The sequence below is a fragment of the Catharus ustulatus genome, chromosome 9 (genome assembly GCF_009819885.2).
Source record: "Catharus ustulatus isolate bCatUst1 chromosome 9, bCatUst1.pri.v2, whole genome shotgun sequence".
NCBI lineage: Eukaryota > Metazoa > Chordata > Aves > Passeriformes > Turdidae > Catharus > Catharus ustulatus.
Window position 1 is genome coordinate 5871433 of NC_046229.1, and position 27794 is coordinate 5899226.

Genomic DNA, 27794 nt, shown 5'->3' on the forward strand with positions numbered 1-27794 from the left:
GTGTTCTCCACAGTATTTATGAAGCCTCCCTTACTCCTTAGACCTGAGCACTTGTGGACTCAGAGTGTGGGTGAGTGAAGGTGCAGAACTGGATCCAGGAAATCCAGGGCAGCATTCTGAGTGAAAATTAGTATTTTGTATTTGTCTAAAAGCCAGAAAAAAGCTGCCATTGCCTCGGCACTACTTTCAGGATGTCACACACAGGTGTGTCACAGGCTGCACTGCAGCAGAGCAGGCACAGAGCCTCTGGCCATGCTCCTGGGAAAAGCAGAGATGTGGTGTTGTACCTTGGAGTACCTTGTTGTGCCTTGGAGTACCTTGTTGTACCTTGGAGTCACAGCCCCCTGTCACAGCCCCAGAGCTTGGGTGCTCATTGTTTACAGGAAAAGGTAAGAGATGCAGAGATGCCCAGCAAGGTGATCTGTGTTTCAGGATTTATTATATATCAGGGAGAGGGGGGGAAGAGGAGAAAGGAAGAAAGAGGGAGAGAAGGGAAAGATTCCTTGCATTCCAGAAACGTAACCAGAGGCACCTGGCAGTGATTAGTGCAAAGGTTCACCAAATTTCAGATAGAGTCTGTCTTACAAAAAAGTCCAGAAGAGTGAACGGTGTAACTGTTTCCTGAGCATGTGCTGACAGAAATTCCCCTAGGGCAAGACCCAGAACAGAAACACGTGGCCAGAGATTGGGCTCTATCCAGGGACCTGATTAGCAGAGCTTTACACATCATTTTTAATATTATGGGAAGAGATGAAAATCCGTGTTAACTTTTTTTTCCATTAAAAAAATAATCTCCTGGTCCTGGAACTGAATTGGACTTTCTCACAGTATCAGTGACTATAATGCTTGGGGGAGAGATTTTATGAATGAACTGGTTGGAGTGCTGGGTTTTATGGGAGAACCTCATCTCATGGAAACTCTTAAGTTCCTGTAAGTGGCTACAGTGCTGCACTTCAGATAAAATGTGGAACTGCTTTGGTTTGTGCTTCTTACTCTGGTGCTTGATTTGCTATTTTTTTCATGTTAATCTGAGTTAGAACATGATTCTCAAAAGTCATGATTGTTCATGGCAGTACTGCTGGGTATGGAACTGTTACAGAATGGTCTTACAACCCAAAATATACAAAAAATGATTTGACATAAAGGACAGATGTTTTTCAGCCTGGATTTGGTCCTGTTTCCACTGAACTCAATGGGATATGGGTTGAGGTTCTTTGTCTAGCTGAGGAATCTGTCAGTCAAGCCATCACACCATTACCAATAAAAACAAACCCAGACAGTTTTCATATTGGAAACATCCCTGTCTTACATACTTACATTTGCAGTTATACTTCATTCCTATTTATAATTCAAAAAATCTTAGTTTGAATTTATTTTTTATTATTTTTCAATTTTCAGTTCCACACGGTGTTTACTAAGTATACTGTATGTAGTGTTTGACAGTCAAGTTCTAGTCAAGCTCTGTTATCTTGAAAGGAGTTTTATAATTCCTTATTCTGTTAATTTGTCCTGGAACTGTTATTGAACAAAGACTAAAGCAGAGGGCAAATCTATTTCAGCCTCAGACTAAGCACTGTGGATATATAGAAGACACCTATCCAGACTTTGTGATGGAAATCTCAGAACAATCCATGTCCATCTGTATTTATTTGTTTGGTTCTTTATGCTGCACTGATATTGGAACAGGACATTTGGTGTGCACTGGGAGAATACAGAGATCATTAAACACCTCTGCCTGTTTGGGGAGGCTCAGAGTACAGACAAGATCAGTAATTCTAAAGCATGGTACTTGCAGCCTTTAGGTGTGTTTTCTGTAGGTCACTGCTAGCTCATGGCATACACAGGTAGTTCCCTCACACTGGCCTCACTTAAAATTTAATATAAGCTTCCACCATCCCAAATACATTGTTAAAGCATGTTCACAACAAAGTTTATGTAAAAAAATTTACTGGGATTTGAGATTCCTAAGATGTGCACTTAAAAAGGGAGAGGAAGATCAATATTTTCTATGTTTTGACTTTTAATTTTCCCTTTTGAAAAGTCCTTCTGTTAGGACCAAGATTTCTGGGCATTCCCATTGGTGTGAGTGACAAATGCTTTCCAGTAGAACTGAGGAACTGGTTTGCTGTCCATGACTGACACTTGGTTTCATGATTCTCTGTGGATAGAATCCTACTTGTCTGCAGGAGTTCGTGTGGGGAGGGCTGTGGAGCTGGGCATTTTCAGGCAGTGTTGGTACAGAAATGTGCACAGTGCCACAGACAATGTGGTTACTTAGGCTCAGTTATTCCCAAAGTTTCCTTTTGTGTGTGTATGAATCACATAAGATTTTTCTGAGCAGTCCTTTCCCTTGATTGCCTGCTGATGCCTTCTCAGAGGAAGCGTTGGCCCTGCAATCCCACATGAAATCCCAGCTCCCTCTGACAGGAATTCCATCTCCAGCACCATCCCTCAGTGGTGCTTCATGGGGAACTGGAAAAGGCCCCCAGTACGTGGTCAGTCGCCCTGAGCTGTGTGGTGAGGGAAGAGAGCAGAATTCCTCTCTGCCTCCATGGGCGATCACTTTACATCCTGAAGCTCAAGATGTGATTACCCCTCGCTTAGCATGGAAATGTTGGTTTTGGCCATTAAATTATTCAGTCCCTTCGTAAAAAAACAGGTATTTTGTTTGATTTTGTGGCTCCTGTGAATGTGAATGGCACAGGCCAGGGCATGCTGTGTGAGCAAAATGTTCCTTTTGTTTCTAGCCAAGCTCCTTCTCTCTGTGGTGTGTGTCCTGTTGCTCCTGTGTCTTGGACAGGGTGGAGAGGAGGCTCCCCCATCACACCCTTGTATGGCCCTCAACAGAAATATTCCACAGAGCCAGGAGCCTTCAAATATAATGAATTAAGGAAGGATATGGATTTTTTTTTTCATGCCTGTGAGAGTATTTATATCTCTTTATATATAGCTATATATAGGCACAGATATATATTAAAAGGCCCCAAAGGACCTGCAAATTTACTGAATTATGCAAGTTACAATTAAGGTAAAATATATGGTATATATTTATTATTGCTATCCAAACCAAAGCAAACTGTGGTTGTAGTACAGTATTAACAGGAAATGTGCAGGCTATTAGTTATTGAAACACACATGCCTGAGCTACTGCCTGGGAATTTTAGTGTATCCAGCTGAGTTCGTGCTGTAACTCCTTCAGTGTTTCATCTTCCACACTGAAGGCATCACCTTTTAGGCTCTAATGCATTAACTGTTTAATTTGTATCAGGAATGATTCCTCCTCTTTTGACAACTTGACTATCACAACAACCTAATTAGTAGGCAGATATTCAGGAGCGAATTAAAAACACAGCACTGGAGACTGGACAGTTTTGCTGATGGAAATCGGCCCTTGAGTGTGCCAGAGCACGTTCACACACGCACACACAGGGTCATACTTTAGGGACCAGCTTGAGCTGTAGGGATTGTGATGAATATTTTAAGGACACAGATCCCCATGTTGGCCACTTGTGCTAACATAGCCAGATTTTTCTGCTGAGCCAAGTTCTTTCCTAGCTGTGCCTTAACTTCCAGGAAACATGGAATGAAATTCCTTCTTGGGAGAGCCCAGATTTTTATGGTGAACCGCTCAGCTCTGTGAGATGCAGAGGAGGCAGCGGTGCCCAAGTGCTACCCGGAGCTGTCAGGGTTTCAGCTCAGGTTCCTGCTCCTAGGATACAGCTGCCCAGAGCCAGCAATGTTTGCTGAGCCCCAGCTCCGGGGCAGCCGTGCCCGGCCAGAGCTGCGAGCTGGCAGCTCCAGCCCTGCTCAGCATTCCCGGCTGGAGCACAGCCTGCGCCCCTCCGGCCTTGCAGGGACATCACCACCCCTGAACACTCCTCTCAAAGGTTTCGAGGCACAAACCCTGTGGAGCTCACACACAGGAAAAACAGGAATGCGAGACTGAGAGCGCGGACAAGCGCTGCTTTAAAAATAACAATAAAAACTTAAATTCTTCTCCCATGGTTAGGATTTAAGTAGCCTCTGGGAGTAGTTAAGCTGGGTAGGGAAGCTGGGATGTTCAGTATTCCCACAGCTGGATACCTAAGTGTACCATTTTTGTTGGACAAGCAGCACGATTGCACAGAATTGAGAACCACCATGGCCCAGGCTCACAAAGCGCTGGAGCAGGTCTCCATGGGGGGCTGCGTTTCCCAGCAGTAGCCAGGACAAGACATTCCAAGGGCAGGCAGAGGAAACCCAGCACAGGCAGCTGCAGAGGACTCGCTCCCCAGAAGCATTTCCCTCCCCTATTCAGAGTGGTTTCTGGCTCATCCCGGCACTGGAGTTTTTAGGGCATCTTTTGTTTCTCTTTTAAATGTGTGTGTGGTCATTACCCATATAAATGTCACTATCATGAGCTCTTCTAGCTATTATCTTTCCAACGAAAACAACTGCAATCTTTTTAATCTGCTTTCAGATAGAAGCATTTCCAGGCTTCTAAGAGCGTTGCTGGCGCGTGGAGGACGCTGTGTCTGTCTGTGTGTCTGTCTGTGTGTCCGTCTGTGTGTCCGTCTGTCCCGGTGCCGGGCGGTGCCGCAGCCTCGGAGCTGCTCCTGAGCGGCCCCGCGGATCGCGGCTGTGCGGGCCTGCCCGGGAGCGGCCGTCCCAGCTCGGCCCTGCTCCTCAGCAGCCGTCCCAGCCCGGCCCTGCTCCTCATCACCCGTCCCAGCTCGGCCCTGCTCCTCAGCAGCCGTCCCAGCTCGGCCCCCGAGCCCTCGGAGGAGAAGCTGCGGCCCCGGGGAGCTGCCCTGGGTTCGGCTGCCGCTGCTGTGCAGATAAATCCCGTGTTTTCCTGGCCCTGCTCCTCAGCAGTGCGGGCTGCAGAGCGTTTGGTCCCCGACCTGAGCGGCCCCGGCACCTCCCGGACTCTTTTTGGCACCTCTGCAGCCCCAGGCCTTTTCCAAACCAGAACAAATAGGATATTTTCCTCTTCCATGTTGGCTCCTTTAATTTGACAGTAGCCTTCTTTATTGTACATATTACTGATCAGCACTTACTGGAGGGGGTATCTTCCTCACAAAAAAAAAAAATTGTTTTCCAGTTCTTGCAATTTGACTTGAAAACATCCTTGCCTTCACCCATTTAACAACACTATTCTAATTCCTCGGTTTAGTTTAGGGAGATCCAGTCTTTGTGGTTTGTATTATAGGTCTTGCTTCTTGTTTTGGGAGATGGAATTATTTGAGCATAGGATGGGCTTGGATTGGTTGATTTAAACCCCTTCTAATATTTAAAGCGTCACTGTGACAGCTTTTGGCAGTGTTCCTGTGCCTCTCATGTTAAATTTGGTGGAGCTGTTGTCACCATTTATTCACAGCTCCCCTCTGTTTACCTCTTGCACACTCCCATGTAGTGCTTAGCCCTCACTGGAGCCCAGCCTCGCTCCCAAGCTCAGTCCAGCTGCTCCAAGAAGCCGTCGTGTGAAATGATGGTTTATGGTGTTTGAACAGCTTGTGCAGGGCTAGAGGAAGACACCAGTGAGAGATTGAAGTTTTTATTTAGTTAATTTTTGTCTGCCTCCAACAGTTTGGGCTCAGTATTTTTTTCCAGCTCGGTGACATCTATTACAACCTGCAGAGGTTGTTTTATTTTTCTTCCTTGGGTTCTGTGGCTGGGAGGTTTCCACAGGGTGACTCTCAGACTGTGAGCTGGATTTTGCAGCATCTGAAGGTGCTGGTGCTGTCAGAGAGGTCCTTCTTGGGTTTAGCTAAAGCTCTGGAGGCAGCAGAGAGGGAACTGAGAGCTCCCCATGCTGCCTGTGCTGTCTGACAGGGCACGACTGGGCTGTGCAGCACTGTCACCTTGTCACAGCTGTGCAGGATCCACCTTTGCTCATCTGCAGTGAAACCAACGCTTTCCTTTGTCCTGGCTGCAGCTTGACCCTCTTACAGCTTTACCCCATTAAGCTGTGTAGGCACTTTAGCAATTTGCTTGCATTTACTCATTCTAGCTATATTTTCCACTTCTGTTTCTGGACATGCATCTCACAAAATTCTAAATCAAACTGAGCTGTGTTTAAGTTGCTCACTGAGGAGTGGTGTCATTTTGATCCTGTCATTATGGCGAGTGCAGGAAGTCAGTGTAAAGGAACAGAATTCCTTGTCTGACTCTCTTGCCTCCTAGCAAATATCTGAAGGTAGCAATGTTTTGTTCTCCTTTATTCCAATATAATTTGTACCTGCAAACCAGACTTCTCTACAGTTTGACCATTATGGAAATAGTTCATTCAAGTATTTAATTTTACCATATTATGATGTGATATGTGAAGTTTTTCTGTATTTTCTTTTCTAGGCTTGCTCCCAACATAATCTCTCCACTTGTCAGCCCCCTGAAAGCTTTAGTTCCACCTTCCCTCTTGCAGAAACATGGCTCTCCATCATCCCACAGCCAGTCACCCAACGGGCAGCAGTTTTCTGGGATACCAAACACATCGTACGCCCCATTTCCCAACCAGTCTGTACAGCAGGGATCTCAAGGTAACTCTTCCCTCTTCTTGTTTTTTGCAACTTTTCTAATTTCTAGCTCGACAGAAATAATTTGTTTTGGTTTTTCATATTTGGCTAATACTGTCAGCATTTCAGTGGGGAACTGCAGTTTTTGAACCGGATTGATGTACATACAGATGGAAATTTTCAGACAGGTTCATGCTGTGAGATGTCATCATAATGGGGAAAGCTGTCCCAACAGCAGATTTGTTGCTTTTATTCAGGTCTTTCAGTAGAAGCCTGCTGGCCATGCACCTCCCCTGACTGGTGAGAGCCATCCAGTCCCAAAATACATGGGCTGAGGCCCCTTGGCAGTGTCCTGCTCAGCCCACTCATAGTGATGCACAAGACATAGAATTAGACAAAGGAAACAGATGTTTTTTCACTTATTATTTGGAAGTTCAGCTTGTTTTATGTTATATAGTAACATGTAAATGCCCTCTGTACAACTGTAGAGTGCCTATGTTATTCAAGAACAGGAGTGGGAGCAGTAAGCAGCTGTCTCACAGCTTAATTTAAAATATTTTTTGTTCTGAATTACTCAGCCTTTTAAAGTGAGACCTTACATACCTATTCTGGAGTTCTGATGTGGGAAGTAATTAATGTTCCTGAAATTTTTTGAGGCACAAATTAGCAAGAGATATTATTATCACAGATTCTTCCAGTAACAGGAGCTTGCATATTTCAGAAATCTGTTATGCAATCCAGATGGTGAGCTGCTAAAATGTGGTAAATATTCCCAATAAAGAAGTGTGCAGGACATCTGTCTGCTTGCAAGAGCCTGAACACAAACCCATGAGCAGCTCCCAGCTGGGATGGGGTTGGGTATCCCAACAGTTCCCTCTGCCCCTCATTCTCTGAGCAGTGTTTTTGCTCTTTGGTTGGACAGGCTTAGTCTGAAAAGTTAAAGCATATTATATTTAATGATTTGTGCTGAAGGAAAAACTAACTCAACCTGATGCTCAACAGATTATTCAATTTAGAAAGATTAACTCTGTAAGGGAGAAGTGGCAGATTTATGATAGCATATAATGATATATGATTATGTTGCTATAATGAGCTAAATAACTACAAGCCACAAGAGGAAAGTTTAGCAGCTCATTACTACGGCAGAAACAAATGCATAGACAGAACAAGTTTTGAACCACTTAAATAAATTGACTTTATTCCTTAAGAAAACCACATTTCCTTTTGAATGAATTGTTGCTTTCTAAGTGTTATGTCATGTGGTTTTGAAAAAGCAATAATTTTCCACTTTGGCCAAATGTTGAAGTATTATTATAAATTAATTATGGAAATGGTCATTCCCAAATCAGTTTTGATTAGCAGCCTTTGAAACCAATTATCTGTAACCTGTACTTAGCTGTACTTGCTCTACATTTTTTTTGCCTCTCAGGTCATTAATAGCACATTTTTCTAATGGAATCTGTAATAATTTGGGAGTTTTGAATTTTTGCCAAAGAAAGGTACACCACATAAACCTAGTGTAGAACCAGGCATCTGTACAGAAGCACATAAACAGTGTGGATGTGGAATTTTTAGGAGATGGCAGCTTCATCAGGCTGGCAGCAGAAATATTGATAATGAAAGAACAAGCTGACATTATTTATATGTTTTAACCTAGCTGTAGTAAAATCACATGGAAATCATTACATGCCGAAAGAATTTGGCAGGCAGTGGAATCCTGTAGTTATTTATACCTGACATGATTTCTTGTCAGAAATTTTATGGAATTTGAAAAGCTGAGATTTATTTGCAAATACATGTAAATGACATGACATAACAAGATGGCATTTAATAGGCATATTCCAATTATTTGCTCATTACATCATTCATTTTAAAGCTGCTTGAAGTTTTCTAGGCTGTGCCTTAGAGAAGCAGAGGCAGCCAGTGCACTGTGTGAAGTGGCTAAGTGCAGCTTTTCTGCCACAAATTATTTCAAAGCAAAATTTTAACTAAATGTTATGTTTGGAACTCAGTTTATTCCTTTATGAACTGTTATATTTCTACATCTACTGTACATAAAACATTTAACAGTGATCATTTAAACTGACAGGGCATTTAGTAAATTCTTCTCTTGAAAAATAACCTCAGAAAATTCTTGATTTAAATCAAAACTGAAGGAAAACCTGAAATCCATGTGGCAAAAAAAATATTGGTGAAACACTTATTGCCAAGTTGGTACTACAGATTTGCACTCTAGAAGGAGCAGGGATGTCAGCCTTCTTGCTTACTTTGTATTTTAACCACTGAAGGGAGTCTTTTTTAAGAACTTGTAATAAATGCTCCCTATTTAATTTACTCTAATCAACCCCATGTCGTTAACTGAACACTTGGTCATGGGATTTTAATAATATTTTAATTCCCCATATTTTCTCAGTGAAGCATTTAAAGAAATCTACAGGAACCACAACTAATGCAATGATCCCAAAGGTCAGAGATCCCATTTTAGTGTCATGTTTTGTTCTACCTGCCCTGTGTTCCTGCTGCACCCTTTCCCATCCTCATCCATGTTTTTTCTTTCATACCTGAATTTATCCCACCTTGCAGGCACATTAGAACAGGGAAGGTGCATTTCTCTGTGTTTTCTCTTGAAGCACCTGGCAGAAATCAGGTCCCAGTGAGCTCAGCAGTGCAGTAGCACCAGGATTTTCCTACAGCCCTCTCCTCACTGGGTGGTTCCAGGAGCAGTTTTTCCTCTGCATTCTCAGATTATCTCACAGTGGTGCTGAGGGATAAACCCTGCAATCCAAAAGGGAGTTTCATTGCTTATGGCAGTTCTTTTCCATACTCTGATTCTGAGGCAATTCTCTGCTTCAGGTATTTCCAGACAGTGTAACTTAAAACACTTCAAAATAACCTTTCCCCACAGGTCTTGGGAAAACCCTGGATCTGACTAGTTTCAATCCAGTTCTGTCATGCTTGGCTGCTCTCTGCTTTTCTAAGCCAGCTCTGTAGATCATGAAGGTTTTGAATTGGTGTAACAAAGGCAAGCCTGGGAGCACAAGGGAAGGACAGCAGTTACAGGGACAGAGAAAATACATGTCATGTCTTCCTTAGGAGTGATGTCTGTAGCAGACATTCTGGAAAAGGTTCATTTTTAAATTTTTTTTCCTCTAGTGCATCTAAATGCTCACTGTATCAGGTGTGCCTCCTTTGAAGCCAAGTGTCTTTTTTTCACTGCTCATCTCAAAAGGATGTATTTTTAGAAGGCTTACAGCAAGGAGTTTGTTTTGTAAACAGAAAGTCAGGATAATTATCAAAACCAATCAATAACACACTGTACCTAAAACCACATCAAAAGAGGGCTGTGCTACCTTCTTAAGAGCTCCTTGGTTCTTTGAGCCAGACTCTCCAGGCAGTAAACAGAGGTGGCTGGCTGTTTATTCCAAGGAAAGACATGCATCATTTAATGCTCAGCTTTCCAAATTTTTGGGCTGCCTTCTCCATAGCAGCAAATATGAGCAACCTTGGTACACAGTGTGTAGTGTCTTTAAGAGCCATCCATTAGGACTTCACTGATCATGGACATCAACAATTTAGGTATTTTGTAGTGGATCATATGTTCTCAAGAAATTAAACATCTAATCCTTGCAGGTTCTGCCAAAGCACATATTCAGCTGGGAAGCTTCAGAGCAAATCTTTCACCACTCAATGAGTTTATTGCATTTCTACTCAAGAATTGCCTCTCTTGGCCTTATTTATTGCCTTGCCACCTTAGGAAATATGAAGTGCCCAATCCCTGAGCTTTGTCAGACTTTGGTAGTAGAGGGAAAACAGAGATGTGTGGGAGATCTTACTGAACAGGAGAGAGCTTGCACACTGCAGGAATTGTACAGGACACATTCACCCCATAGAGCCCCAGGTGCTCTGGGGACAGGCACAGGGATTTAATTTCTGAACAAACAGACTGAAGAGCTGCAGAGGCAGCCCAGCAGGGCAGGGCTCTGCTGAGAGTGGGGCTGAGCTGTCAGCTGGAAACGGGGAAATGTGGCTGGGACTGGGATTCACTGAACTGCCCTGAGCTTCTGCAGGAGTTCCTGAGGAAATGTTTCAGTCTGAGTAAGACTGAGGGAAGAAAGACAACAGCTCCATATTTTTTCTGGCAGTTAGAGGAAAATCCTGAAGCACATTCTGCTAGAATTCAAGCCTAGTTTGGTTGACTTCAGTTGCATTTAAGGGAAGGACAATCATTTTGGAGAAGGCAGGAAAAGGGGTAGCTGATAGGAATGTACAGTTAATGTGCAATGCACCTGGAGTAAGGAAGAGGCAGGAGGAAGGAAGAGAGTTAAATCAGGCCATGACTGGTTTAAATACTGTGACAATCTTTGAGATCATCCTTATGGGAACAAATTACAATTTTTTAGGATTTTGGAATAACTCATAAAAAATTGCAAAATTCCTTCCTCAGCAATTCATTTGTCCTTTACTGTTCAGTATCTTTTGTTTTCTACAACTCATTCACAACTTCTGATGGCAAAACCCAAACTGCTGGGTACTGATAATACAATACTTGGGAAAAAAAAACAGGATCTAAGAAATGCTGGGTATGTGGAGGACGAAAGTCAAACATGCCCCAAAACCAGAATGACTGAGGCAAGCAGAGACCATACAGATCCATCTTAGCACTTTCCAGAAGCAGAAGAGCCCCTGATTGAACTCACCTTCATGTGACAACCATCTGGAGTCAGTCCTGCAGTTCTAGGTCAATTTTACCTGCACACTGTGGCCCCCTGTGTCCAGTGAAAGGAGGTTCATTTGAATCAAGGACAGGGAAAGAAGTTTGAGGAACCTGTGAAGGTTCTGGATGAACAGTGCTGTGTCTAGCAGTGCACAGCACACGCTGGATGAGAAAAGACACTACTTAAATGAGAATGAAGCAGTGCTATTCATTTAAATACTGTATATTGTATTTAAATTAAGAGTGATTTGTTACAGAGACGTTCCCATAGGAGCTGAGCAACCTGGACCTGTTCCAGTGGAGAGCTCACTGCTGAGCTTTGAACCAAGTGTGCTGTTGACTGTGTTCAGCTGATCTGTTGCTTGAAATGAAGCCCATCCTTGAGATTTTTGCTTGATGGGGATCACAGTCCACAGCACCTTGTGGGACCAAGTCTGATGCAGCTCTTCTGTAACTGCACTTTAAAGAACAGGACAATCATTTATCCAAAGTTAAAACTGAGGGACTAAACCCCCCCCCCCCAAGTAATGAAATGCTGTGACAGAAGTGGAGGCAGTACCATTGCAGAAGGATTGAATTGTGTGCAATATCTGCTTTCAGGTTACCAAGGCAGCTTTCACTCCATACAAAACTGTTTCCACTACGGAGATTGCTACAGAACAATGGACCAGTCTGTCAGCAGTGATGTGCTCACAGGGGACTCCCATTGCTTCAGTCCTCTGAGGCAGAATGGCTATCACATACTCAATGCACCTTTAGCTTCAACAGGTAATTTATTCCACCTATAAGGAATTATCCATATGATATCTGTAGCAGGAGGGGCAAAGAATACATTTTATATTCAACGTTATGACAAAACATGTTCGTATAAAAAAAAAAAAACCTGAAATTCATTTTCATCTATAAAAACCCCACAAGGAAAGCAAATTTTTTTTTCTTTAATCCTGCTGTATTTGACTGATAGGCAAATTCTCTTCTGTTCTTCTGGATGCCATAAGCAATACCCACCTTGGAGAGCTGACAAGGCACTGCCTACATTTTTTTGTGTGGTCTGTTCATTGCACATCTCAGGTGTGCTCAGGCAGGCTTTTATAATCAGGTCAAAATTATAATGGCTACATTACTATAGTACAGTATGCTTAGTATTCTTTTTTATCCCTACCTTTAAAATGAAGAATTGACAGAATTGCAGAAATCACACAAAACATGAGTATTGTCAGAGCCATAAAACACAAGCATTTTCTGCAATCTTTTCTTACATATCTCCAAGAAATTTCTCTTCATGTCTGCACTCAGGAGGGCACCTCGGTTAAGAACGATACTGGAAACATATGTTTAAGTGCTTTTTGAATTGGGGCCTGAGTCAGACCACAAAATTAGAGTTGACTTTCCTGTTTGTTTTGTATTAAAGGAGACTCTGTTCAGAGCAAGTGTGCACGCATTTGTCTGCTGTTCCATTCTGGGAAGTGCATGCATCAGTAACCAACACGAGGGAAACATTTAAGATGAAGTTTCAACTTCAACTTTGAATTCTTTAGTGTTACTCATAAGTTTGATATTACTAAAACATAGGGTTTTTTCATGTTAACATCAAATTTCAAGCTTAGATTGACAGCCTGCAATATTTAAAGAACAGACTAAATAAACTTTCCAAAAGAAATTGTAGCAGTAAAGAATAATACTGTGGCAAGACACCAACTTCAACAACAGTTGATTTTTCTGTCTGGGCCTAAACTATCATGAAATGTTTCTGTTTAGTATTTTTGTTTTTAGAGTGGTTATTGAGGCATGCAAATACTTAAAAGGCTGAAATATAAACATGTATGAAATATATAAATCTCATCTCATCTTTTAGTGTGCAAAATAGAACCATTCAGGTTTGCAAGATTCATCAAGGCTATGCATTAATTTTTTTTCAGGCTTTTATAGCACCATTAATATTAAATGAGATCTCATCTCACAGGAATGCCAAATGTGACTGGCAAACAGCTGTTCCATGAATCACATTAACAGTCAATAAATTTTTATTTTCTGTTCAGGACTTTGGATAGTTTACTCTATCTGGAATCTAATAATGATTTCTGGGGTGTATGCTTATCTTGGGTTTTATCCATCTCTGGTTCTGTATCCACCCTGTATACAGGCTCATCAAATAGAAATTAGCATAACATAAACACTTGCAAAACTTATCAAAATATGGTCACTCCGCTTGGCTCAACACAGATAAACATGCTGAGGTCGTCCTCCAGAACCTCTGGACATTCACTGTGTGCCAGATTTCTGCAGACAGCAGAATCTGACCTGTAAACCAACAGTCAATTAATAAGTCATAGGAAAATGCAGAAATGTAAGTAAGTAGAGAATTTGATCTCAAAAAATAAAAACGTATCTAACAGTAAAATAGCCCCAATGAAGTGGACAGGTTTTCCTGCAGCCAGGACTGTGTAGGATGCAGGATCTGTCCCTGGCTGTGGTGCCACTTAGCCCCAAGGCCCCTGTGGAGCCTGGGCAGAGTTTGGCTCAGCCCCACCCGACACACCTGCCTGCAGAGGTGTGGAAAAGACAAGGGGAAGGCTGAAGAGAATGTATAACCTCATTCTCTACCAAGGCACAGACAAAGAGTCATTCCCAATGGTCTGGTGCTTCAGCCACAAGGATCAGCCATCCCCAGTAGTCCCCACTCTGTGTAAGGGCTTGACTTTGTGTTAGCACAGACATTTGCTAAACTGCATCTTGTTCCATGTGCTCCCTCAGCTACTGCTGCTGCTGTTTTTTATTCCAGTTGGAGGTAGGCTCTGGGGTCCCTGGGGGCTCAGTCCAAGGGTCAGAACATTGCCCACTCGTAGTTTTGATGTCCTGTTCAGATAATGACAGTGAGTCCCAGGAGAGCTGTGCTGGTACTTGCACTTCACTTGCAAGTGCACAGCTTTGCACAGAAACGAGTGGGAGCCCCAGCCATGGTGACACGAACACCCACTGAAATTTGTGCATCTCCTGGGCAAGGCTTTGATGCTGGACACTGATGTCTTTCCATTAATGCTGTGTTGGGTGATCCCAGACCCAAGCTGTGCTTCCCTCCTCTCGTGCACCGTGCCACTAACTCATGTCCATGCTCTTCCAGGCTATGAGGGGATCTCTGAAGCCCAGTGTGTATCTGAAGACATGGTTTCCAGTGGAACTGATGAAAATGGATTCTTCCAGACCAGTGCCTTTGATCACTGCTTGAATCACATTCCTTCCATCTACACAGATACCTAAGAGCAGTGCTGGCCTTGTTTCCTTTATTATACCTGTAACTGCGTATGTAATAACAAAGGTGTTGTTCAAGTACTTTTATTTAGTCTGTATCCCTATATGTGCTCATTTAAATGAACACCTCACATTTACCAAACCATTTTATACATGAATAGTCTGTATAAGATAATATTGGACCCTGTTCCTTTGCTGTGGCACTTTGAAATTCATGCTTTAAGGGAATGAGGAGTATTTCAAGCAGCTTGTTTTGTAAGTTCTCTCAGTAAAGTGTAAATGTAAGTTATATAATAAACTTGTAAAGAAGATGTTTTCCTTCTTGGAAAGTATGCTTCAGTTTGAGAATGTTGTTCCCTTTAATCAGTTTTCATTTAACTTGTTGGTTCGGTCTTCCCTTTTTTCTTTTTTTTTTTTTTTTAACTAAAAGGATTTTTTTAATCAGAGACCTCATGTATATAAAGATCTACATTTGCTCAGCTGTTTTGTATTTTCAATTTTACAAGAAAGCATTAAAAACTGGAAACAAGTGTACTGTCATTTCTTAACACCACTGGGCTCCCTGATACTGCATTCCTAACGTGCCTGAGAGGGATTTTAACCAAGCAGTGACATCTCAGTCACTGTGACAGTAAATCAGCCCACGTGTATGTGAAGGAAACCAAGAACAGGGGTCCCCTGCAGTAGTTTGGTTCCCTGTCACTGTGGCCCTTGCCCCAATGAGCTGCACTTCCCAGCAGAGTGGTGATTCCTGGGACACATCCTGCAAGGGGCCCCCAGTGTGTGCCAGGTTAGAGCTGAGCTCCTGAAAGTGTCCCGTGGCTCTGGGAGAACAGTAAGGAAAAACTGACTGGAGGGGGAAAAAAAGAGCTCTCATTTACAAACCACTGCAACTTGGGCTTCAAAAGGGCTGTCCAGACCCTGCATCAGTCCATGTCTGTTCTCTTACAGAGTTAGCCAGGCTAACAGGGCACCACTGAAAATCCCAGGCTGGGTTGAACCCAGTCTATGGCTGGGAAGGTACTTTTCTTTTTTTGTCTCTTCTCTCCCCAGAAGTGTAGGACACAATTCAGGCCCCACAGGGCGCCTGTGTCCCAGTTCCAGGATCCCTGGTGCCCCTGTGCCTCTCCTCAGCCCCTGCAAACACAGAAATTCCTCCCATGCTGAGGCTGGTCCAGGGTAACCAGAGCCTGCACGGTGCACTTGTTTCTCCGGGGCCTGGTTGCACCTTGTTAGTGCATTTGAAAGGGTCTCTGTATCCAATTTAGCTTTGTGTCCTCAAGAAATTTGAATGAAACTTAGACATTCAGGAAGTTTTAGTCACTGCAGAACAAGGTTTGTGGGGTTACATGACCCGACCCCCCCGTTTTAGCCAGGGTTCCTCAAGCTCTCTGGCTCTCAAGGACACCCAGTGCCAGCTGCAAACCCATTAATTGTGGCCAAGCAGCCCTGGCAGCACTGACTCATCATTCCTCTCCTAGAACTGAAATGGAGAAAGGCTCCAAATTGTGCTCTAAGCCTACACATGTGGCTTTGCTTCTGATCACAGCCACATTTGGCTTTCTGTCCTGTTTATTTATTCTGATGCCTCAGAGTTGGGTTTTTTTGGTCTCAGACATAAGTGGGCAGAACTCTTTCCCAGAACATTAAACAGGAGGCAGGTAGCTTAACAACTGCCAAGCAGGAAGAACTAGAGCTTCTGAAGGAAGATTTAGAAAAATATCTAAAGCCCAACAAAAGCTGTAATGTCTGAGACAAAAGTCAAAATAATTCCTGTGCTGCAATTAGTTGGAAACACAGAAAGGAAATCGTGACTTAAAAACAAGATTAATTCAATTTCCTAAAAATTAAATAAATTCTTCTAAAAACAGCTTTTTTTTTTTTGTTGTTAAAAATATAAACCAACCAATCCTAAACATATTTGATCAATTACAAAAATTCTTATGTCACAACAACCAGGCTGTTCAAAACCACACAATGATTCACAAAGGTTTGGGAAACTTAAAGCATAGCAGCTGGGGTGATGATTTAATTCCACAATCTGTGTGAATCAGGTTTTCTGTAAATTAAAAGGATAGATTCAGAGAAATGCAAAAGCACTTGTTTGAGTCTGTATGGTTTGGAAAGTTATCCATAATAAAACCAGTAAAATACACAATAGCACAAGTTAATGGTTACTCGTGTGCTGTGTACCTTATTATTTCCTTTTATTACATGTAAGTAGGGAAGTATCTCATGTAAGCTTTTCCTAAAGACACAAAGAAACCTTTCAATGGAATTTATTGCTTGGCAAGTTTCTCATTGTGGTGCTGTAAAAACCCCAACAACTAATATGTATAAATAACTGGGGTAAGGCTTTAATAGCAGAAAATTATTACCCTGTGGAATTAAAATGGAACTGCTGGTTCCAGTTGACTGTCTGATACTTTTTCAATCTAAGCAACAGAATTCAACTAATAAATTACACTACTTGAAAAATAGCTACAAATCATTTCCCCAGTGAATGCAAACCCCATTTACCCCTGTGCATGTACTGTGTGTATGCAGGACACTTTAGGAATAACTGAAATAAGATGACCTTCAGTGGCTGATCAAGCTGGGAGAGAGAAAATTAATTTCAAGTTGACACTGAAACAGCAAAGGCACTTCTCTGCACTCTCCACCAGCTGGGCTGGAAGCCAAACATTCAGCAGGACTTCAAAGCTTTTAATATAATCAAGCTCAGGCTTTTCATTGTATAGAAAACCAAAATGCTTGTTCTGTTCCCATCCTGCTGCAGCACCTCACAAGCTACAGAAGTGAGGTCCTGCCGTGCTCCAGACGGTGATGAGATGTGCTCACAGAAATCCCAGCATTGTTCCTGCTGGAAAACACCTCCATGACCATCGAGTCCGTGTGGCATTCAGTGACAAAACACCACTCTGGTGATGCCCTCATTCTGATGTGGCAGCAGGGCACAGGAGTGGCCAAGCCCAAAGGTTCAGGTGTGCAGCAGGGATGGCAAAGCCGGCTCAGGGCTCCCAGGGAAGGGATGCAGGCGCTGAGAACGTTCTCAGATCATCTTCTTATGTGTACAACCAACAACAGGAACAGCTGCTGCTTGTGGAAAGGCTCCCCCGTTTCTGAGACTGTCCTTCTCACTGGATACATTTTCTAAATGGTAAAAGTCCAAAAGGCCAAATTCCAGAGCACATTAAGAGCACCGGTTTGATACTGCAATAGCTCTAAGTTACGCAAGCAGTGCAAAAAAACCCCAGTGCTTAAACCAAGTATGTGAAAATAAACAGTGACTGTAAATTGAATTTAAATTGCATAAGAGAAAAAGATTTCAATGGGTTTTGTTATGATCTTATTAAGACCTACACGATTTTAGTTCAGCTCTCCAGTAATGTATTTGTATTAAATTAGGTCAGTGCAACAGAAGATGAAAAAATAGCCAGCCTATATAATTTAATTCACTGACAACACAAAGCCATTGGAATATTCCCTCCTGAGATAAGCCCTTCTGAGATCTGCAGAGTTACACTAAAAGCTCCTCTCTGCTTCAATTTCAAAGCAAACTGCAAAGTCCCTGAGGTGATTTGGGAGCCCATGGCCCAGAATCAGCAGAAGGAGGGCTGCAGCCATAGATCGTCACAGCCTTTCAAGGCTGCCTGTCTCACTCCATGGGCTGAAAACCACTCAACCATTACAATTTTTCTTGAAACCATTGAAACTGTACGAAGTCCCAATCTAGCTAAAGGCCTTGTAAGACTGAGCTTTCTACTAGATTCCTACTGAGATGAAATTTGTCCATTCCTTTGGCAAAATGATTTTTGTAGTGGTGGTGAAGCCAGAAGAAAATAAAATAATTATTCTGTGCAAATACAGATTTTCTGGCCAGTGCTAGGAAACACATTCAAAACCAAGTGATTCAACTTTAAAAATGCCTTTCTTGCCCTGTGTTATACAGAAGTTCTCTTCAATTCACCAAAGACAGCAAGAAAAGCATGATGCTAATTTTCAAAAGTCTTACAAGTTTAGGCCTTCTTGATTTCAGAGTTTCTCCCTCCTTTCTGAGAGTCTGCAACTCTCTGAGTGTGCCTGTGCAGCAGACACTGGACTAGAATGAGCTGCTGGGCACAGGGACAGCACAGAGACTGGGATTGGGCTAGGAAAGGAGCTCACTACACTGCTTTATTGCTTTAAACCCATCTTCCCACACTTTAAGGTTCCCTTCATTTCAGAAGGCCAGGAGGACACCCCCAGTCCTCAGGGCAGTGGTAACTGAGAGAGCTCCAGAGCAGCTCTTCCCCTCCCAGCTCCTGGGATCAGTGTGTGGCTCAGACACGGGATCACAGCAGATCCAGGGTTTTCAATAATCAGGGATCACTTCCTTTCCCCACACTCCACATGTTCATGAGTGGTCAGACCAGCACTTTGGCTTCCTCTCAAGGAATGAGAAGGAAAAGATGCCTCCAAAGGGAGTGTCAGTCTGTCCCAGGAAGGTGTTGAGGAGCCACAGTCTACACATCAAAATGCAAACATCATAAACAGAGCCTGTGCTGTGCCAGCATCCTACATCCTTTCCTGGACATCCAGTGCTCCTCTCTGAAACAGAGCATGCCCCACACAGCAATCTGAGCAAACCTGGACACCACTGGGACCAAAAGAAATCCTGTCAACTGCCCTGAGTCAGTGATATTGCTGAGTTGCAGTGGGCTGAGGAACAGATTTTTAAAGGTGTCTGAAAAATGAAAAAAAGGACTAAGTGGTTTGGGTTTGTTTGTTTGTTTGTTTGTTTGCTTGTTTGTTTTTAATACAACTGCCTCAAACTGTTTTAATCTCATCTCCAGGATTTTATTTCCTTCTGAGAAATCCTCTCAGGTGTCTATTTGCATCTTTAGGCACATTCTTCAAATCTGGGCTATACTGCATTATGAGTTTTCTTTCCTATCTCTCAGTTGAGAATCACACATTTGCCTAAGGAATTCTCTTTTCTTTCAATTCTCTTTGAAATCTGTTAGGATTATAAATACAGGCTGAGCTGGGAACAGGCACTGGAAACTGCCATGAAGACCATGTACAGAAAACAGTGATTCTAGTCACACAAGATACCTGATACAGTTGGCAGGAAGGCAAAGCTAAACAAATGCAGGTTTACATTTTACTATTTAAAGAATAAAATATCCAACTTGAGTTCCATTAACACCTGTCAGGACTTTGGTACATACTCAAATCCACATTTCTAATTTTACTGCTAAATAATCCCAAACTTGGCAGTTGGAAGGTAAAGCAAAATACCCAAGCTAAACATCTGAAGCAAATTGTAGCTCTCTGGAAGAGCCCTTCTGCTGTATAAATGAAGGTCATATGTATAAATGATTAGAAGCTTAAGGAAATATGTCTTCTGCTTTTCTAAATTGATAACATACATATTGCATTAATATTCCCACATCAATTACTGGACGTGTTCCCTGCTGTAAGAAAAACGAAAATTTTTTAAAATAATCCTGTGGAGTAATATTCTTATACTGGCACAATTAACTCTTGCCACGCAGAGGGAGAGAGGTTGATTTGATAAACTACATTCTGGAAAAGCAATGTGTAAGTCCCTGGAGGTGCCATCACCTGGGTGTACCCTGGTTTTGGGGGACAGGCTGTAAGATGCAAGAGCTGTCCTTTCCCTGATGAAAAAGGGACAGAGATGACAGGTGCTGGTGGGGATGGGGTGGGAGGAAGCAACCTAAATATTTATTTTGATTTGGTGTTAAAGTCATAGCAGCTGCACCAATGGCTAACCCAGGAGCTTTGGTTATTTATCAACAGCAAAATAAACCAACAAACATTGCAGAACTCTTTAAACACTTGTTTTCTCTCTGTAAGACGCAGCTCCTCCTTGGCAGTGGGCATGGGGCAAGGTGTGACCCCAGCAAGAAGGGGAGGACCCCCAATTCCCAGGCTCTCATGATGGATGGGCTGCCCAGGCCCTGCCACAGCTCTGACACTGCTGCTGGTGCCTGTCACCCCTTTGGCTGCCACTAAATCACACCTGCCAGAAAGAACTCAATCCTAAGGCTCATAAAAATACTTCTGAAACAGTTTTTCCCCTTTGAAGCGTACCAGATCTCACGAAATACCAAGTATTTTCCATAAATGTTCCCAAGCTAAAATACACCTAAAGACATCTACAAAGTCTCCAGTATCATTCTCCTGGATAATGTATCCCATTATAGCCTGAGCACCTACTGCATGTCTGGAAACCCCTCCTTTCCCAAGGGAGATGGTCTTGGCATGGGCACCGGGGAGCCCAGCTCTGGTGCTCTGTGCTGAGAATGGCAGCAGAGTCACCAATTCATCACAGCTGACACTGAGCACAGAGAACACAAAAATGCAAACAGTATTTATCATTTCTGACAGATTCCTTTATTTTCTGCTTTTTATTAGCTGACATAAAGTTAGGCTTTTTTCTTACCAGAGACAGAAGTCACTGGGGGGTGTGGAACAGAGGAATTATTTCCACTGAAAAATACTCCTATATTTTTACCAAGCATTAGAACTCTGTGACACATAACAGCAAACCACAAATTATGGTGCCACTTCCCAATTTTGCAAGTTGGTAGCAACTCAAATCCCCTTCTTTCTTGTCCCAGTGGATGGAGGTAGGTTGCAGGCTTACAGGAACACCACCTTCACTGCACATTTCCAGTTGACAGTCCCAGATTTTTCTGATATTTCTCTTTCTCACAAGAGGGAGCTCTGGCTCTGGCATAACCTTATGAAAATGTCCTACCCAGGCCCTGCTACCTCTAAAACACCCATCTCTTATTCAAGGTCAGGCTTGCAGAGCTCCTTTTGCAGATAAAAACCCATCAATAAGCACTTGAAAATCAACATGAATCTCAATTATGAAGAAAGCTGCCATTTTAATAAATTTTCCAGGTGAATTTGATGGTTTTGAACAGTGCCAGAAAGATCAGTGATTGTCAAAAAACTTTTTTTTCCTCAGAAATCATATGGGTGTTATGGCTGAGCAATGAAATCTGATCAGTTAGAAGCAATAAAATGGAGTTACAGAACAAGAATACCAATAATCCTTATAATGTCCATTTTACTGTTTTTCTAAAGACCCCACAGCAAATCCCAGCTAAAGTAACATTTTGCACAGTTTAGCTTAACCCCTCCCTCTATCCATGTCCCATTCTGCTTCTTACCCAGATTTATGGGCAGGTCTGTGGTCAGCCAAACTGGTGCACCAGAGGGTCATGTTGGACACCTTGGATTTCTGTGATGATCTCATAATTAATAATTTTAGAAAAAAAAAGTCCCTTCCCCAAAGAGATTCCTATTACTAACACCTCTCTCTCTAAGCCCTCCTCCTCCAGCACAACCCAGGTGGCCTCACGCAGCCACTGCACAGTTTGGGGGCTTAAAAATAAGTTCTTGCCACACTCAAAGGCAGAGAGTTTACGTCAGGAACACTTCAGCACCCAGAAAACTGCGCTGGTCCGAAATCCGCAGTTGAGATGCGTGTCCTTGGGCTCCCTCTGCTGATGCCAGAATTATTCACAGATCCAGAGCCATGAAGTGCACTGCCACCACAGTGATGTCTCGAGTATCTCCAGTAACAGAAAGGTGTCCCAGGCTGGAACCAGGTGCACAGGGCTCCTCAGGGGCAGGGAGCAGGGAGATGCATTGGAGGCCCCTACTTCTAAGGGAAAATGAATAGGAGAAGAAGCAGAAGCAGAAGCAGAAGCAGAAGAAGCAGAAGAAGCAGAAGAAGAAGCAGAAGCAGAAGCAGAAGAAACAGAAGAAGAAGAAGAAGAAGAAGAAGAAGAAGAAGCAGAAGAAGAAGCAGAAGAAGAAGAAGGAGAAGGAGAAGGAGAAGCAGAAGCAGAAGAAGAAGCAGAAGCAGCAGAAGAAGCAGAAGAAGAAGAAGAAGCAGAAGAAGAAGAAGAAGCAGAAGAAGAAACAGAAGAAGAAACAGAAGAAGAAACAGAAGAAGCAGAAGCAGAAGAAGGAGACGAAGGAGGAGAAGAAGAAGGTTGTGCAGCCCAGCACCGTGCCCGCCTGCAGAACACACTGGATCAGGCACTCACAACATCCCACAGGAATTGTCAAGGCATGGACGAGCTGCAAATCCTTTTGATTTATTCTGAACAAAACTGTCTTGAAAATACAGGTCTGCTAGGATTTTCCGTGACCAGCAACCCAAAGAATCCCGTAGTTGCCTAAGGCTGAGGTAAAGAAGGCGAAGGTAATTGCGGAGCCCCGGCCCGTCCTGCGCTCAGCACCGCACACGAGCCGAGCCGCGGTAATTAAATGCAGCACGGATCTGTGACAGAGTGTGAACAGAAATATAAAAAAGATTAAAAGGCGACTGTGGAAAGCTAGCGTGCTCCTCACATAATTAAAACAAGTTGTTCAAAGGCTGCTGCTCGCCTGCTAGCACAGGCTGGGGCAGGTTGGCAGCTGAGAGCGGGGCTGGGCTCACCCACATCTCTGCCTTGTCCTCAGCACAGCCCGGGCTGCCTCAGTTTCCCTGCACGGCACATGTGAACGTGCTCACTCCCGATTTCGGAAAATTATTTTATATCCGTGGATTAAGGATTTCATATCCATGGATTAAGGGTCTAAAATTATCTCACTGCTTCCCTATTCAGCTCGGCTTTGTTTAATTAAGACTATGATTAACTGAGAGAGGGAATACGAATTCGGTGCTGGCTAAAGGCTTCTTCAGACAATGATAAAGTCTGCCTTTAAAAATACCCACTTTGTTCACAGCCTGTGGTAAATACAAATGCAACAGTCTATTTAATACAAAATGGTTTTTGAAGTAGTATTAGCACAACATAAAAGCTTTAGCCATGCAATACATTCCCTCTAATCCTATTTTATTTTTTCTAAACATTATACGCTATTTCTGTGGAACATTTATTATACAATAAATACAGAATACTTCACTGCAGCAATATTTCCCAACTGGCATTTATATTATGCAGTATCAAACACTACAATCAATATAAATACATTTCTCTATATTATGTAAGAAAAACATTCATTTAAAGGAACTTTTAAAATAGTTTTTCTCTTTTTCCCAATAAAACTAATACTCTACTTCCTTTCTCAAATCCTTTTTAAACACCCAGCAGATTCCAACAGTTACAAGTTAAACATTTGAAAATGACAGAATTCACCATCTCTCTAAACTTAGGAATATAAAAACCACATGTCGACATCTAAATAAAAACTGTCAAATGTTGAACTTTTTGCCAAAGTGGTTCTAGCGGTTATAGAAAATCAAAGTTTATAGAAAAGGGTAGAGCTCGCTTTGGGGAAAAGAAAAAAAAAAAGTAAGTTCTGCAACTCATATTGAGTCACTTTATTCCCCTCCCAATTTGAAATTTTAGGGAAAGGCTCAGCTGGCTGATGGCATGTGATGAAGCGGTTACCTGAATTCCAGTCAGCTCCGAGCTGAAGCTGCAGTGTATTTTAGCCAGAAAAATTCCCGAGCCAAGAGAGCTTTGTGTCCCTAGCCCAGCAATCTGCAGCAGTGCCCAGGTATCTGAATTGACATCCCTGATGTGAGCTGCCTGTTCCAGCACTGCCTGTGCTCCCAGAACACTCTGATCCATGGAAACTGTCCCAGCAGCTGCAGGCCCAGGTAGAGCTGCAGCATGGCCAAGCAAATTGCACCATTGTTTACTTAATGATGCAATGAAAATCAAGGGAGAACTGGCAAATCCAGACGTGTTATGCTGGGAAATTAATTATTTTCTAGTAAGGCTGAAAGTACCTCAATTTTTATTTAGGGATTACATTGGTGAAAACAACTGTTCCCCAGGAGCAATCAGCAAACCTGTCTGGCCACCTCTGTGGACTTTGTAAGTGGCAGAGCCTGTTGTGCTGGGTCTCCAGTTTTGCTTTTCCAGAGGTAGAAAATCATCTGCAGGGAATATCAATAGAAAAAGCCAGCAGAGTTGGAGTATCCTTTGAAACAGCTTCCACCTCTCTGCCACTGCAGCCACTGGCCTTTGTTTTTATAGCAAGAAGGAGAAAAGAGGTTGAAATGCTCAGGTAGGTGATGGATTCAAATGCTTTGCTTTCAGGACTAGATTTCTTCATGCTAAATGTGCATTTTCCCATCCTGCAAGCTGGGTCAGACTTGACTGCACAATGAGTAACAGGAGGCAGCACCAAGCATTTCCCTTCCAACCACCATCCTGTGACAGCAGCACTCAGCATTTGCACTGGAGATCAGTATTACAACAAGAACGGAAAAAACCTTGTCAGGGAACAAATTAGCCTAAGTAGAGAAATGTCCCTGACCCATTCACTGCACCAAAACAACACAACTTTCCCTCTGATCTCTGCATACCTGGTCCTCCCATGAAATCTTGTTTGAAAATCAGCCCAAGTGGGACACTGAAGTTCTGATGCTGATGTTTGTCCCTTGAATTGCTTAGCAAAGTAGTTGCTTTTCAGAAACTGGTGGAGCAGAGATGAAATCAATCACAGAGGCAAATTATTTTTAATGAGAGAAGTACCTAATATAGTGAATGTACCTTACTGCACATGTGCACTTCAGCATTTATGTCCCTTTTTGTAGCATCTGAAAATTACACCTACCACACGTATCATAAAATTAAATGCTGCATTATTTCTCCAAAAGAAACCATAATGGTCTTTTGTAAATAATTTTATCTACTGTTCAGCATTTTACAGTCTTGCTATGTTATACTACAGCATTTATTGTTTTATAAGTGTTAGTGTTCTCTGGTGGGAAATGCTGTAAAAAACATAGAAACTGAAATAATTTTTTTCATCTCCTGGATTTATAATAAACATGGGACTCAACAGACAGTTCCTCAAGCTGGAAGCCATTTGGTTTGTGTCAGGGGAAACACTGGGTAATCAGGACAGCCTGCTGCTCTGCACTGGCTAAGCTAAAGGAAACTTACACAAACTGAAATCTCTTTTCCTCTATATATGGGATTTTACAGCTGATGCAGCTTAGCAGATTGCTCAGTGCTCCCCCAAACCTCCTGGCTGAGCCTTTAGGGATCCTGTCCCAGGAGAACAAGGGACACATGCCAGGCAATTCTCAGCTCTGGGGATTTGCTCCCAACGTCTGCAAACTGTTGGAAGTCAGTCTGGCTCTGCCCTGTCCTGCACCTGCATCCATGGCTCTGCTATGGGATTTGCCAGGACTCTGTGACATCCCTCCCCTTGCCCAGGCTGAACAGTTCACAGCACTGAGAGAGCTCCTGGCACAAAATCCTGCTCCAAGTCTGATGGTGGTGTAAGGCACTTGGTCTCAGCTCAGTGTCAGCCAAATGAGTTTTCACTTTTTCATGCACTTTTAGAGTACTTCAGTCCTAGGCATTTCTCTTCTTTAAAAAGCAACAGATACTTAAATTTATGAACTGCGGTTCCTTTCCCTGGTATTTTTGGCATTTCTGTATGCTGTACACAGTCAGATGGCTTCCTACTGTTATTTCATCTTTTATTTTCTCATTTCCTCTGGGGCTTTGGGGATTTTTTTTTTTTTTTTTTTGCCTTTCCCTTGCACTGTGAAGCCACCTACAGGGTCCAAATATTGCTTCACCTTTTGGGCATTTTCTGCTCCTAAGGTGGTGGTTGAAGCTGTACATCAGCTGCAAATGTTGCTCTCTGAATTGTTCATAGACTCTAAAAAATGCATTTCAGAGGAGCATTAGTTTTGTTATTTGCACTTTTAAGGTTCATTGTGGCAGTCACGGTAAACAAAAAAAAAACCTCACAGCCCATCTCTGCCAGAGTGAAGGATACCTGGAGATACCTGGACAATCCCACTTGGGGACACTCATTAAGAACCAGAAAAGCACATTTTAATTTGGGAAGGCTTTTTTTCCCTACTGGAAATGCATTTGGTGAGACATCTGCCTTGCCTGGGGGCAAGGAACAGCAGACCAGGGGCCAGAGGAGGGCTGTTCCCAAAGCCAGGGCCCAGCACAACAGGACAAGCAAATGAGGGACAGGGATTTGGGTAGAGAGCCTGAGGCACAGCCTCAAGCTTGGATTCATTTTTAATCGGAGTCTTTGAAAATCATTCCTAGTCACTGTGCTGCCACAGGGGGATACATTCCCCCCCTCTCAGCAGCACATATTTTCTAACATTTCATCAACTTCTTTCTGAAATAGAAACTGTCATTTTTATATGATTTCTCCCAGAATTGTTAATGAATTACCAACACTGATGTGGTATTTTACTGGTTATGGTGCTCATTACTAAAGATTTCAGCTCTCATTTTCAACTGCCTGCTTATGTTTATTTAATTAAAAATATGATTGATTTCAAGGCAATACTTGTTAAATGTTATTTTCCACTTCACTTTTAGATATTTTGCTAATGAAAAACCATATTCAATTAATGGTGTGCACTACAGCCTTTACTGTTCATTGTATTTAATCTTCATGTGGCCCCTACCTGAAGATTATGGAAGGTTAAAAACTTGTATTGTGAATAAGTCTTCTTCTCTACAGCAACAGATTTGTGGGGGTTCTAGTGAGAAATGGGTAACACTGCAGAGATTGTTTTTCTACATACAATTATTATCAATATAGACATTAAACATAATGAATAACTTCAGATTACCTCGTCATGTCTTTAAACAACCACTTAAAAAAAACAGAGTCATTCACTATTCAAAATATCAAAACCAGCAAGTGTTGAATGCTCATCTGAGAAGAGACAAAATTGGCATTGAGGGTAATGCAAGAGGCATGCAAGAGAGATGGAGAAAAAAAGGATTACATATACATGGAAGGAAGCCAGGAACTGGTATGTGGGTGTTTATGACGTCTAGCTAACAGTTTTCTTTAATGAATATATTATTAGACAGCATTTAAACACAATTTATCAATAGCTGTATGTCAGAAATTATCTTAAATTCAATTGCTTCAGATCTAGCAAGTTAGTATTAATTTAAGGGAAAACAGTGATGCAAGGTTCCCAGAGAAGTTGTAGAAAAATAAACAATATTGCTGAAGATGTTTCAGTGCTATGATACTCCTCTAAGTTTCTCCTCACTGGAGAGTCTTTGGAACAGTCAGAAATACAATATGACAGCATAGAAATGCTGCTGTCAGACTGTGCTCCTTCAACCAGAAAGCAAAAGACACAAAGACACCTTGAAAAAGGTGACAGATGCATTTGATACTTGTGTTGTTTTCACACTGCTTCTCAAACCACCTCAGCAAGAGTCACTAGACTAAGCAAAGCCTTACAAGTGCTAGAACTGGAAGGTATGGAAACCAAAAGGAAAGGGAAGACAGTTTATGTCCTCCAGGCAGAGTTAAATTCTGGCAGATTAAAT

The 27794-nt window shown here is 42.5% G+C and overlaps 1 protein-coding gene across 3 annotated transcripts in view; it reads left to right on the forward strand.

Annotated features, from left to right (window-relative positions):
* GLIS1 (GLIS family zinc finger 1) overlaps nt 1-15413 on the forward strand; it is a 177025-nt gene extending 161612 nt beyond the window's left edge. Inside the window, exons 9-11 of one of the 3 annotated variants that reach the window (XM_033068047.1) lie at nt 6334-6518; nt 11809-11976; nt 14330-15413. In XM_033068047.1, coding sequence (XP_032923938.1) covers nt 6334-6518; nt 11809-11976; nt 14330-14466 — 490 coding nt within the window. In that variant the 3' untranslated portion in view covers nt 14467-15413. The remainder of the gene's footprint in view (nt 1-6333; nt 6519-11808; nt 11977-14329) is intronic. The other 2 variants (XM_033068046.2, XM_033068048.1) reach the window with 2 other exon arrangements.
* Nucleotides 15414-27794: the final 12381 nt, after the last annotated feature.